The 14,188-nt window shown below is 50.7% G+C and overlaps 1 protein-coding gene across 1 annotated transcript in view; it reads left to right on the forward strand.

The window, feature by feature from the left end:
- LOC126644040 (protein CEPU-1-like) overlaps positions 1-14,188 on the forward strand; it is a 196,110-nt gene that overhangs the window by 157,783 nt on the left and 24,139 nt on the right. Inside the window, 1 exon segment of the mRNA XM_050322916.1 lies at positions 11,566-11,691. Within this exon segment, the coding sequence (XP_050178873.1) occupies positions 11,566-11,691 (126 nt within the window).

A 14,188-nucleotide genomic window follows, 5' to 3' on the forward strand; every position in this document is an offset into this window, starting at 1 on the left:
GCATTGAAACATCAGGAGAGTTGTGATCTCATTTTCCTTTCTGTTCTGGTGCTGCAATGGAGAGGAAAGAGATTTAGAAAGGAGAAAGGGGAGAAGTGGGAAGTGGAGAACAAAAAGGCAGGGATCTTTGGAAAAGGTGTGGAATTGTGGTCCTTCAGAAAAGACATGGAAAAGTGGTCTTGAAATATTTCTGGCTTGGGTTTCGTGGGTCTGGTGTGAAACAGAAGTGCAAGACCTTTACCCTATCCCTCAGAAAAGAGTTGGTTTTGTTCCTTAGTCCAAGGCTGGATCCCTGGAAGGGATCAGCACAGTCCCACTGGGTGCAGTGGAGAGAGTAGGAGGTCTTCTTGCTCTAGGTGGACCCATACACTGATACAGAAGGAATTGTTGGCTGTGAGGGTGGGGAGGCCCTGGCACAGAGAAGCTGTGGCTGCCCCATCCCTGGAAGTGTCCAAGGCCAGGTTGGATGGGGCTTGGAGCAACCTGGGCTAGTAGAAGGTGTCCCTGACCATAGCAGGCGGGGTGGAACTGGATGAGCTTTAAGGTTCCTTCCAACCCAAACCATTCTATGATTCTGTGATTTTTCATGTCTGATTTACCAGTCCCATCAAGCGGGCTGTACAGACACCCAAAAGATTTCAGCTCTCCTCTCCTTGGTAACATCTTGTGTAAACATCTGGGTAGGATTTGGGCTGAGGCAGTGGAGGTTGAAGACCCTGTGCTGGTCTGGTGTCCTATGTGAGATGAGATGAACAGGTCTCAATCCACCCTCCTCTCTGCCAAAGCCTCCCCATCACCAAGCCCCCACAACCCACAGGCTCCCCAGTTTGTGCCTGGGGCTCTCCTTGCCTGGACCAGCCTCGAGACAAGGCATCAACAGAGATGTCTTCTCCATGGTTTGCCCTCCTTGTAATCCCTCCTCCTCGCAGGCAGCCCGAGAGCTTCAGCCTTTGATCCTCCTCCTCCTTTGCAAACACTTCTCTCCGCTCGTGGAATTAAATCTCTCTCGCAGTGATTTCCTTCCCTATCTTTTCTTTTTGGCCGTGTCTGTCTGAAACATTCTCTTCTTTTCACTCCTTCAGCAGCAGGGCTATATAATTGATGGCCTCGCCAAGCTTTCTGTGCTGAACATTAAACCCTTCCTGCCTTGGCTCCGACCAGAGTTCATTACTTTCTGAAAAGCTCCGTTGTCTGTTTGTGCTCAGATGATTGTTGTTGTGGAGGGGAGGATGTTGTCGGCAGAGAGAGAGGAGGAGGGGCTGGATTTGGCCAGGGCTGCTTTGTAATCAAATCCTGCTCTCTTTAGCAAATTTTCAAGTGGAAAAGGCCTCTTTTAGTGAAATTGAAATACAGCACTCTCCTGAAGGAGGAGCACAAAACCCAGGGTCTGAATTAGCGCAGCAAAAGGTTGTGTCACTCTTGGCAATGGTGGGAATTTTGCAATATCGTGAGGGATGCTCAGCCCCGAGCTGGCAGGAGCAGGGGCTGCTCTCATTGCCATGGGCTGAATGCCTGGGATAGGCATCTATTGCCACACCACCTTTCCCAGTGAGCCTGTTGTGGTCCTTCCTCCCAGGTCTCTGCACCCCAGGAGCTGCCCTGGGAAGGATGAGCCCCATGCAGGGCTGGCAGGGTCCCTCCATGGTACACGGAGGTACTCGTGGCTAAGGACACCGTGATGTCCTTGTCCTGGTGCTGGGGATGGCTCTGTGTGTGTGTTTTTACACCATGCAAGTTCTTCCTGTATCTCTTGGCCTTTTCTGGCACGGGGTGGTGCTTTCCCTGCTTTGCCCTGCGCCGACGATTCCTCTGGCTCCCCCATCTCCCTCCGTGGGTTTTTCCGCACTTAAAACACAGCAGGGCTGAGGTGATTACAAGGATTGGAGATGCAGTGACACTTCCCTGCCAACAAGTAATTGATTTATTAAAGACATTACAATACGTTCATGGTTGAGCGTTAAGAGTTTCCTTTGAACTCGCTCAAAAATCCGAAGGGATTGTGCCTGTTTGCAAGTACCACGGGCAGAATAAATCTGTGCTCCCCCATCGCCTTCCACCCCCCCCCTCCCCTGCACAGCCACAATTTCATTTCCCTTTGACTGGCGCAAGTAAATATCACAGCTCGACAACTCCAGTCCAGTGACTGGTGTGATCCAATTTAATAGCATTTAAAAATTCAAAGTGATTGTAAGCCAAATGGAAATGTAAGATTTCATACCCAGCCTGCCTTGGGGAGGAAAGGAAGAATTGAGGGAGGGTGCGGGGGAATGGAGACAAATGGACTAGATAAAAAATAATGGAAAGTAACTTAATTAAGAGGCTCGAGTCAAGTTAAAAACAGTAATGATTTTGAATCGGAGAACCACAGGTTTTAAAAATGAAAGGGGAAGAGGAGAGAAAGGAAAGGAAAGTGTGGATAAAAAGCCTCCGAATGATTAAATGGGAGGAAAAAGAGGCATGGGAAGAATGGGGTAAAAATAGTCCTTCTGTGAAAAGCAGGAGCACATGGGGAATAGACGGTGCTGGTGATGAGGTTGGGCATTAGGAAGACAAATAGGGAAATTAAGGATGCTCTGGGGGGGATAACTCCCTGTGGCTTTTCTGGCGTTCTCGTAGGCATGAGTGTGGCCAAGAAGAAGGCTCAAGGGCTTTGTTTAGGAGAAATGGGAAAAGAAGGAGCAGTCCTAAAGGAAAAGGAGAACAGCCCCACGTTCTCCAGGCGCATCAACATCCCTCCTTGAGGGAGCATCGCTCCCTCCTTTTCCTTTGCTTTTAACTCTGTCAAACATTGCTTTTTTTGGGTTGAATTTGGTACTGAAATTTTAATAGCCCCTCTGTGTACAGGAACATCTTGCTGTGTCTCTACGACTTGATAGCTAATTTTTAACCATGGCCCTCTCATCCCATGCAGACCATTGGAAATACCTGTCCTGGCACCATCCTTTTCCATGGTTTTCTGAGCCTGAAAAGCATTTGCTGCAGAGCATTGATCCAAACAGGCACTCCTGGGCCATTTGGTCTTCAGGTCTCATTTCTCCATCCATAAAGTGGGAATAAAAACACTCCCTTAACTCACTGGGGTGTTTTGACGATAGGGATAATCCACATTTAAAGGTGTGGGAAGGGTGGTGAGTGCCATCACATCAGACTCTGGCTCACTGATATTTTCCCTCCTGGTATTTTCCTGGCAGCTTTGGGAAGGTAGACCTGCCTCTGCCAGAGTGATGGATGGGTCACAGGAGATGTGTTCCCATGGGGGTGGGAGGAGTAGCAGCATATGGAGGCATGGATCAGCTCACCTGATGTGAGTTCCTTTTGAACTCCTGGACCTTGCTGACCTCCCACTTCACAAGCTTTGTTCTCCCACTTCATAAGCTTTGTTCTCCCACTCTGTTCTCCCAGATGAACAAAGAGTCTGGTCATAAGTAGCAGCCTCCAGATCACCTAATCAGAGAATAGCAGGGCTGTGCTCCCTGCCTGATCCATTAATTTTTCACTGTAATCAAAGGCAAAGATGGGAAGAAGCCCAAGCAGAGGTGAAGTGTCTGGCTGGAACACAAAGAGGCACCTGGAAGAGATGGAGCTCAGGAAGGATGGGAGGAAAGGAGCTGTCTGGGGACAGGCACTGATGGCAATGGAGGGAGGAAAACAGATAAATGAGGCAAAAGGGGCACGGATAAACTCAGAAGATCCAAGTAGACTTACAAATTCAGTCAAAACTTGGGGCTTTCACTCAGTTCCACATTAGCAGCACGAATCTCAATGGTCTTTGAAGTAAAGCCATCAGGTCCAGAGAGGCATTTTGGGAAGTGCAGCTCATCCCCCTGCGAGGGAGAGAGAGCACCACGCTCCTCCTGGGCACGGGCTGGTGGCTTCTTGAATTAGCTGAGTGTCAGTGTGGAAAGTGTAATCATAAACACTTACTTTGTGCTCGAGCCGAGGGAGAGGGAGCACGAGTGCGAGAGTGCCGAGATAAGAACAAATATGCAAGAGCATAGTGTGTTTTTAATGGAAGGGAGATTTATTTCTCTCTGTGTCTTTTTAAGCCTCTAGATAGATCATAAAAAAACCCAGCCCAACCCACACACAACCTGTCTGCCTGAAATAGCCGAAATGTAATTTAAAGAGCATCATTTTAACTAATACTTCACTTCAGAGACACCTGCCCTACATTCATTGGAGATGCAGGCTGCATTAGAGCATCTGATTTATCTTTGGAAAGGATGTTTGAGCTCCTTTGTTCCTGCCACGTCCCTTTTGAGGAGTAAAGTGGCACTGGGGCTGTTCAGAGAGCTCAGCCCTCGGCGTAATGCCCATTCCTCGTGGACAGAGAGCTGGGGGAGAGCAGAGAGAGAGCCCTGCCAATCTCCAGGAGCTGAGTGGAGAGCAGGAGAATGGGACATGGCCATTCTGGCTGGTTTGGGGGAGAGAAGCTGAGGTTTTGTGCAGAATTTTAGCAGGAGCAGTGTGTGCTGATGGACTAGATGAGCAATGTCATGGATACTTGCTGTGCCTTGATATGGGAGACTTCAGGTTGACTGGCTTTTTACAGGCACATCCACTTGAGATACATGTCCTAAACTAGATCTGTGCACCTCATCTTAGGTAAGTCCTACCTACACATAGGTCATGTCTGGCAGGACTGTCCCCATGCAGAAGTGTCCCCACCTCCAGTCCCTGTGGCCATAGGCTCTGAATATCTTACAATTTTCTATGCTGATGTGTTTTTAATGAGCCTGCAAGGATGAGAAATCCTTGCCATTGTGTTGATGGAGAGATGAGATCCAGTGAGACTGAGGGTTTTGCCCAGGGAGCACTGTGGCAGGGCAGGCATCAATCCATCCTTCTCTGCAGCCTGTTCACCCGCAGCAAGGAGGCTTTTCTATCCCTGAAGAAAAACAAAATCCCACAAACCATGATTTTCTCTCAGAGTGTGACCCTCTGGAGGGAAGATCCACTGCTGCCCTGCATCCCTCAGGTCCAGGAGCCCAAGCTCCTGCCAGGGGACCGCTAACGAGGACGAGGGAGTTGTGGGGATGAGCGTGAGGAGAGACGGGGAGAGGAGACCTGCTGTCAAATCCCCCTCTCGCCCTTTCTGATCTGAAGTTCACTTGTAATATTTTCCTCGGCTCGGGTTGCTAATGCGTTTTGTTCTCCAGAGTGCGCGTGGCCCGACTTCCCGCGCAGCCTTTAATTAGTTTCTGGATGATGACATCTCCTCCGAGAATCATCTCGGCGTGTCCCCTCCGATCTCGGGGGGAGATAAAGGAATCTAATAAAGACATGCAGCATTTCGAGGTGATGGGTTTGACAAGCCTTGTGTTAGCCACAAGTCGCGTTCCGACTTTCCGGGGCGCTGTCGGCACGGGGCTGCTCATCCTCACGCAGGGACTTTTCCCCAGGGGGTCTTCACTGGCACCCAGTGGAATGAGAGGAGCTGAGGACCCTGTGTCCCCTGAGCAGGGTGTGACAGAGTCACTGTCATTTTGATGGTCACCATGGAGGCAGCTGTGAGAGAGGCTGTCGTGCCTTGAGGAGAGGTGTCAATAACGCTGGAAAAATGATGCAGGTGTCTTAAGGATTTGAGATCCTTCAATTTTCTGCCTTTCATGAGGCGTTGCTTGGCTTGCAGGGGGAATCCCAGGTGGCTCGGGGTGCAAAAACTGGAAACTAGATCCGTGCGGCGTGTGTGGAGTTGAAAATGAGATCTGTCTAGACAGGGAGCTGAACTGCCAAACACTCCTTGTTTGGCTGCATTTCTTCGTGGATAATAAAGCAAAAACTTTACTTTTACATCTTTCTTCTTGTTTTCTTTTCATTCAGCATCATTGGACTCATTGTAGAGGAGGCAGCGAAGCCCAGAGCAGTGCCACGGCTTCCTTCGGGCATTGTAACATGAGCACAGAACTCTCCCAGACCTGAGAGAGTTCTGCCTCCTGTTAAAGCTGCTTATTAATAGTCAAGCAAGCAAATTCTAGATTGATTCCCCACCGGTGTGGGGCTCGGTGTCAGGGGTTTTCTTCCTTTTTCTGGTAGGGAAAAGGATGCAGATCCTTTCAGAGATTTGACAGCAGGGGAATGAATCTAGCCAGGCAGCACCCTGACTCCTTAGGAAGCTGCTCTTCCTCCAGGCTGGTAAACCTGGACCTGTCCAAAAGTCAGGAAAAAGTCCTTGTGCTGGAGTCCTGCCCCTCCTACCACGTTTACTCTGGTGTATCCCTCGTTGACTGCAGCAGTATTGCTGATTTATGCCATCGTAAGTGGAATCAGATTGGGCTCCCTTTTGGCACTTAGCTGTAAAGTTTGTCTGCAGAAACCCTGCTGTTTACGTGGTGAATTATACCCACTCTCACAAATACTTTACTAATGAATGATTGGGAATGTCTCGTTTCCCCTCTTCTCCTCCTCTGAGTTATTGGGATGCCGTGCCATAGAACCTGCTGCAGAGACAGGCAGAAAAAAACCCTCGTGTCCTCCAAGCTTTGCTGCAACAGGAGCCGTTACCTGCTTGGGAAATCATTTAGACACATCTCGGTGCCGTGTGACACATCTCATTACGCCTCGCTTTAAAACGAGCAATTGTCATTAGTTATTTATTAATTGCTTATTAAGGTTGTTATGTATGTCCTCTTCGTTTCCAGCCGTCTTTCTTCATGGCTTTGCCTGCTGCCAGGTTTGTGGAGAGGGGGGAATCAATCCCTGGGCAAAGCTGTGCTGAACCTGGGAAGGGGGTGATGGTGCCAACCCGGGGTCCGAGCAGCTCTGTGGGGAAGGATCAGCACCCACAAGGGGTTGGTGTACAAATTTACGTGACCAAGGAGGCTCTAAGGCTGTGTTTGCCCTTCCTCACACCCTGTAGACATCCTCAGAACTGCTCCTGAGCTGGGAGCATATGATGGAAGGATGATGTGATGGAAGGAGGTTGGTATGATGAAAGGACAAAGCCCTCTCTGCTTTTCTCTTAATTATAATTGTGTTAAAGCAGCACAAACTGATTTAAAAGCCCATTATAACACACCTGTAATTGAAGGCACAGGGCTCTCAGTTTGCTCCCTAAAGGCAGAAAGCTTTGGAACACAAAAGAGGGATAAGGCATAATGGAGGTGTCAGGCACTGCAGCAGCTGGAGCATTGTACCTTCTCCAACCTGGGTGCTGCCAACCGCTCTGTTCCCAACCTGGAGGAGTCCTGGGGCCCGATTTTGGGCTCCCTGCCTTGTGCCTGGTCCCATCTGACTTTGACAGACCCCTCAAATCTTGGAGTGTGGGCTTGGTTTGACTCTCAGCAATGCTGCAAGGATACCCAGCACACTCAGGACTCCCCCTCACCGAATCCCAGAGGCAGGACCCGTGGTAGCAAACTCTGTAAAACACAGGGAATTCTGTGTGTGACAGCAGTGAGAAGCTGTTATTAAAGCAGGAGCAGCATCAGGCTGATGCTCAGGAAGCTGCCAGTGCACATCACAGATCGCCTGCAGAACGCAAGTCTGACTCTCCCTCTTTTTCTTTCTTCCAGACACTTTTATAGTTGTTCTTTGTTGTTCCCTTTGATCTGGAGCAGATGTTGCTCGTGCTGGAAGATGGAGGTTTGCATGTTTTATGAAGGGGAAGCAGGCACTGCGAGGCTTACCGGGAAAGCCGCTGGCTCCCAGGCTGTGCTGGGGGCTGCGAGTCCCCTTTGCTGGGGTAACACCTGCCCTGCTTCCCTTCCACACCAGAAGGGGTTTACAGGTCTGGACAGGTCACAGGTGTATTTCTGCACTACTTCCTTGGCTCCCAAAAGTGGGTAGAAAGGAGGTGGTTAAGGCAAAAATACACAGTTACTCCTTGAAAGGCACCCAGCTTGGTGAGGCTCATCTGAGGTCTCCTTCCCACTCTCTGGTGGAGAGGTTGTTCAACATCCACACTCCCCTCATACTCAGGGGACTCCTTGCCTGATGCATGGCTGAAATTTGGGGTGTCAGGGAGAGGAAAGCCCAGGCAAGCAGCAGGGTCCTGCATGCAGGTGATCACATGGAGATGGCAGGGCCTGAGCAATGAGGCAAGGCTGGGGATGTTTATGTAATTTGGGATGAGCTATAAAAGGCAGCTGGAGGAGTAATCAGGGATCAGTCCTGCAGTGAGTGCCACGGGAGAGGCAGCAGAGGAGGTGGTGTAGGTGCAAGGGGAGCCCTGCAGCATTCCCAGGAGATGAAGATCCATGCTCAGCGCTGCCGTGGGGTACGTGCTTGGGATAAGTGAAGCTTTTGCACCTGTGCTGGCTCTGGAGCGGGTGTTTGGAGGTGAAAGCATGGCAGGGATATTGTCTGTGCCAGTGGCAGGAGGGTGTCTGTGCGCCAGGGAATCTATCTGTGGAGGCAAGCACATATGCTTGGATCCGTGAGGACATATATCACCTGACTGAACACCCTCGAACGTGTAACGCACCAGATGGCTTGGTCAAATATTTAAGCAAGCTGCTTTCTGTCCTGGGGACTCCATGTGTGCAAGGAGTCAAAGGGGGGGGGGTACGCCCTGGGCACCTGTGGAGGGCTGAGAGCAGCCCAGAGACTTCCCCCAGCACCATGGCACGGCTGGGGAGGGAGGGGAAAAAGAAGTTGGATCAATAAACCACCATCCTGCCTCTGGGGAAATCTGTGCTGTGTCACTGGAGCAGCCTGGCCAACACTGCCATGTTTAATCACTTGTGAGCAAGGGAGATGCTGAACACAAAAGGACTGCCCGCAAGGAGAGGGTTCCCGCCTGGGAAGCCTCCATTTACTTAGCTTTATTTATTTATTCATTCCCAAAGGGGCACAGCTCCATCTGCATCCTACTTTCGGCGTAGGAAATGTCTCCTCTGCCCCAGTGCTGCAGAAATGCCAGCTGATGGTGAAAGTCCTTTAATGCAGAGGGAATGGAAGAAGTGATGACTGTTAAATAATATTAAATAGATTCTTGGATCACTTCATTAAGGTTTCCCTCCCCAGTGTGGTAAAAGCTTTACAAGACACCTGTTCAGCCTCCAGAAAGGCATTTGGAATAGTCTGTGTGGTTAAATATTCAGACATTTAATTAGCATACAATACCCACCGTGTTAAACCCTACCACTGCATAGTTCATTCCAGGGTTAGTTAACAGCTTCCATGATGTTGTTTTTCTGGTTTGCTTCCCAGCCATTCCTGCCTCCTCTCATTCCAGATGGGACACAGTAAATTGCATCTCTCTGAGAGTGTCCCGAACTTGCTGGAGTCTTGGTGGGCTTTTTCCTTGGTGCTTGAGCTCCTTTTATAGAATGATGCAATGGTTTGGGTTGGAAGGGACCTTAAAGCTCATCTCATTCCACCCCCTGCCATGGGCATGGCCACCTTTTACTATCCCAGGCCACATCCAACCTGACCTTGGACACTTCCAGGGATGGGGCAGCCATAGCTTCTCTGGGCAAACTTTTTCAGGACTTATTACCCTCGTTGTAGAAAATTTCTTATATCTGTTCTAAATCAACCCTCCTCAGGTTAAAGCCATTCCCCCTTGTCCTGTCAATGAAACCCAAGTTTAATTTGTTTTAATCATGTTTTATAATCTGGCCACTTGAATTCTTTTCTCTCTCTCCTGAGCAAACCTGCCTGTGCACTTCCAGAGTAGCAGCTCAAAGTCTTACTTCTTTTTTTTTTTTTTTTTTTTAAACTCTCTGCAAAACAATCTGAATTGGGTCGATGTGGATTCAGCAGTTAAAAACATCAGAAAGGTTCCTCTGTGATGCAGCAAACAGCACATTAAAGTTGATGGATACTGCTCTAGTTTGTCAGGACTTAGAGCTGGAAGCTATTGCTGCTTCCCAGGCAATGGTGGGTGATCCACTTGTCTCTGCTTGTCTCTTCCCACCTCTCCAAAATGATAGTGGTAATACCCCCGTGGCCTATTTTTGTTGTCCAGCCCACAAGCTCCATTTTTTTAAAGGCACACATGGATTTCCTGGCTGGCAGTCTCAGCAGGAACACAGAGGGGCAATCACAGCACTGCTGTAATTAATTGCTTCTCCTCAGTGGAATACCTGGCCGTGGGCAGAGCATCTCCCAGGTCTGGGTGGCCCCAGGAGACCTGTGCTGTCCCCTTAATGACAACTGATGCATATTAATGTGTCTTTTGGTGTTGTCTTCGTGCCCTCCACTGTCCTGCCCCAGAGCCCCCACTGTTTGGGAGCATCTGATCCATAGTTGTTCTCCAGTGCATGATTAGCAGATTAGCCATTGTGCCCAGAGCAGCAAAAAAATGAACTCCCAGAAGCCCTTCAAAACAGAGAATAATTCATTACCCACCTTGATTTCCACTTAAAATGTACTTTAACTACACTTCCAACTACAAACCCTAAATCACCATCATGTTCACAAAAAATCCATCATTTTTTATTTTATTGCACGGCACTGGCATGACATAATCCCTTCCAGAGCGTCTTGGAGTGCTTTACGGATCAATAAATTACTTACCTGCGCAGCAGAGGCATTGCGTGCAAGGCCATTGCAGTCATTCCGGCTCGGCTCAGCCCGGGGAGGTGTGGGAGGTGGGGAGAGGCAGGGAAGGGATGCTCAGGAGCGGGGTGCAAGTCAGGAACAGGGGTGTTGCAGTGGCCTGGGCTGCAGCTCGGAGCGGGGTGATGGATGGGGCTCGCCCGGGAAGGGTGGAAGGAGCAGGATGCTTTGCAGGTGATTTGTGGCTCTCCCTGCAAAGCGCAGCAGCGGGGGCCAATCCACTGCTGGGCTCCTGAGAAAGCTTGGAAATAAACCCAGGGAGGTGATGGTCTTTATTATGTTCTGCAGGTGCAGGCTGATAACAGCAGCCGATCGTTTTTCCTCGTGCAGCCTCCCCACGGTGCTCCTGGGAAGCCCAGCCCTCCCCGTGTCCTCTGCTCACACAGCAACAGGAGCCCAGTGCTCCCTGCCTGCTCCTCATCCCCTCCCAGCCCCCTCCTCTCCTCCCCCTGTCCTACACATGTGTCCTCTCCTTAGGTCTGGACCCCTCAGACCTGACCCTCTCTTGAGCGTTCGTGATGGCAGTGCCAGTGCAGTGGCGTGGCTTCCATCCCCATGGAATTCCCCTTCCTTTGCATGGTGGTGGAATTTAGAGGCTCCTCAGTAGACTCATATTCTTCGTGCCCTGCTCCTCTGGGTGCTTCTCTGGTTACAAGGGTCTGGCAGAGATCCTGCAGGAGTTTGGAGGTGTGGATGGTGTTTTCTGGGGGTGCAGCTCTGCTGGGAAGGGTTTGTCGTGGCTGAGAGGACACAAGGAGTGCTGGAAGTGGGATAGGAGGAAGCACTGTCTTGCACACCATGGAGGTGCTGAGGAGGAGCTTCTTGAGCCTCCCTAAAATGACTGAATCCCCTCTGGCTACAATTTTTTCGCACTTCAGCCCTGTCTTCTCTGCCCCCTCTTTTCCCTGTGAGCTCCTGCCACGTCAGATGAGACTGATGGGCTACTGCACAGCTTGTCAAGGTGGAGGGAGGATGGAAATACAGTCTCCTTCACCCACAGCTTGAGATTTGAGTTGGAGCAGAACCAGTTTCAATTTCCTTCTCTCTGTGTCATTGCAGTGTCTCCGAAAATCGTCGAGATCTCTTCTGACATCTCCATCAATGAGGGCGGCAACGTCAGCCTCACCTGCATAGCCACGGGCAGGCCAGATCCAACAATCACCTGGAGACATATCTCACCCAAAGGTAAGAGCCAGACATTCCCAGAAATATTTTGGGATGGGCACAGCACTAATTGTGAGCAGCTGGAGAGGCGTCAGTGGCTGGTTCAGTTGCGAAGTGAAGGTGAAGAGAACTGAAAAGTTGTGACTTAATGCAGGAGTTGTTGACTTTGGTAGAGGAACATCCATCTTGGTGGTCTGGAAGGACAGTTTATGGTTTTGTCTGGGTGGAGGACTGGTTGTAGGTGCCAGATTGGGGTTGTTGTGCTCAGAGATTCATAGAATCAGGGAATATCCTGAGTTGGAAGGGTACACGAGGATTGTGGAGTTCCTGTTCAGGGCATCCCTGCTGCGCACTGAACGTGCTTGTAGGGCCCTGTTTTGAAAAGTTTTCAGGCAATTCTTACACGTTGCTTCAAAGGAAGATTGTAAATAGTGCAAATGAGCAGGAAAACACATGAAGCATTAATTGGTGGCCTTGTTAATTGGTAAGCAAAGCCTCAGCAGAACTGTGTGGGTGTGACTGCTGGGAAGCAAATTCCCATGCGTTCGGGAGCGTATAATCTCAAACCCTTTACCCACCTGCTTTTTGGCCTTTGCTTTGCATTTTGCTGCCCGGTTATTCCCCCGTGGCTGTGAGGAGGATCTCGTGGGCGAGCTGGGGGCGGGATCCAGGGGGGCTCTGGGCGGGATGAGCCTTGCGGCCGAGCGGCACCGCCTGGCTCTGCTCCTCTGATCCTGTCTAAGCACTTCAGTTCCACCTCGGAGTCGGCTTCCCCTGAGGTTCTACCAGTGCGGGCTGTTGTTGCAGACAACTGCCTCGAGTTCTCCTCGGGGACAGCCGTCCGGGCTGCGGGGCAGGCGGAGGAGGCGGCGCAGGGGCGGCAGTGACGGATGGCAGCGTGTCTGCTCCGCCTGCTCGCTGCCTGGCCATGGCTGCGGTGTCTCGCTGCAGCTCCATTGATTTTTTTTTTGCTATTTGTCTGCGCTGGAGGGAATGGCTGGGCCTGATCCGTCACTGCCCAAAGCCCAGGCACTGAGTGAGATGAGTCGGTGGCGTCTCAGCTCCTTCCCTGACAGGAGCCTCTGTAGAAACTGTTCCCTCAGTGCACCCTTATCCACTGTAGGTGGTCTTGCTTCCAGCTGGTGGCTTCGGTTGAGATCTGTGCATGGATAGCTGATGAAATTCAGGGTGTGGATCCATATGCTCCTCCCCATCCCTCAGTGTCTCTATGGAACCAAAGTTGTCACCACCAGGCAGCATTTATGGTCGAGGCAGTCCATGTGCTCCCACCTCGAAGCCTTTTCTTCCTCCTCTTCCCCTTGTCTACCCTGACAACATGTTTTTGTTTAGCTCAGCCTCCTCACCGCCTGTTTTTCACATGCATCTTGTTTTCCCCACAGCTCCGCTCTCCTTCCCACATCCCCTCCTGCTCCTCCAGGACCCTCTTCTCCCACTCCCATGCCCCTCGCTGCCTTCTCCCACACACCATCCATCCTCTCCTAACCAGGCTCCCGGCTCCCAGTGCCTCTGTCTTTCATGAGGGCTATTTTCTGTGTTTGCTGCCATCCAGCAGGTTTTTTTCCCCAGGGAATCTTTACCTGCGCTTGAACCAGATGTTTCCATTTTACTTAGGACTTAGCTGCTATGGAAACTGAGGATGCACCAGGAGAGGAAGAGTGAGCTAATCAGAAATTACCTGTGGTGCTGTGTAATTTGCAGCAGCAGCTCTTTCCTGATTTTGGCCATGATTAGGCATTCTGCTTTCAAAACTCAAAGGGAACAAATGATCACAGAGATTTACTTGAGCCTGGTCTCCTGCTGATGGAAGGTGCTGAGCCCAGAGGTGACCCAGGACAACTTCCATGGCTGTCCATCTCCGTGGGCAGCTCCTCTGTCTGTGGGCCTTGCCAAGCCACCAAGGGGAACCTCTATTTCCCCATTTTTGCATTCACCACACGCAGCAAAGATGAGGATGGGAAGTGTGAGGACTGAAATGAGGGCCAGGGAAGATGTGTAGAGGTGCTATAGCAGATGCCGGGATGGTATCCCTTTTCCTAGCAGGATATACTCTAATTTGGAGATCTGGGAGCAAGTGGAACCCAAAGCTTGCTGCTGGCCCCTCTCCCAGTTGCTGGTCTGCTACTCATCCCACGGGAGGTCTCGAGCGAGACGCCTCCTGTTCTTTCTCGCCGTCTTCCTCCGTCTTGCTTGGAGTGGTGGAGAACAGGGATGAGGGAGAATTGGTTCAGGGAATGCTGGTGCATATTTTAAGGGTTTACACAGCGGATGGTAAGCGGCTCTCACTGGCATCGCTGGGGACAGGCTGTGCCAGCGCTGTCTGTGCCAGGCACGGACACACCGGGAGCTGAAGGACCGGTCCCGTGCTGATGCTGCCGAGTGCTGCTCCGTGCAAAGGCACTTCACAGGCTTAATTATTTCCCACTGCACAGCTCCTGGAGGGAAATGGAGCAAATAAGAGAGTTTGCTCACCAGGACAGGGTGCAGTTGGGTCCTTCAG

The sequence above is a fragment of the Myiozetetes cayanensis genome, unplaced genomic scaffold, assembly GCF_022539395.1.
Source record: "Myiozetetes cayanensis isolate MyiCay16 unplaced genomic scaffold, myiCay2020 scf29, whole genome shotgun sequence".
In the NCBI taxonomy this organism is placed as follows: domain Eukaryota; kingdom Metazoa; phylum Chordata; class Aves; order Passeriformes; family Tyrannidae; genus Myiozetetes; species Myiozetetes cayanensis.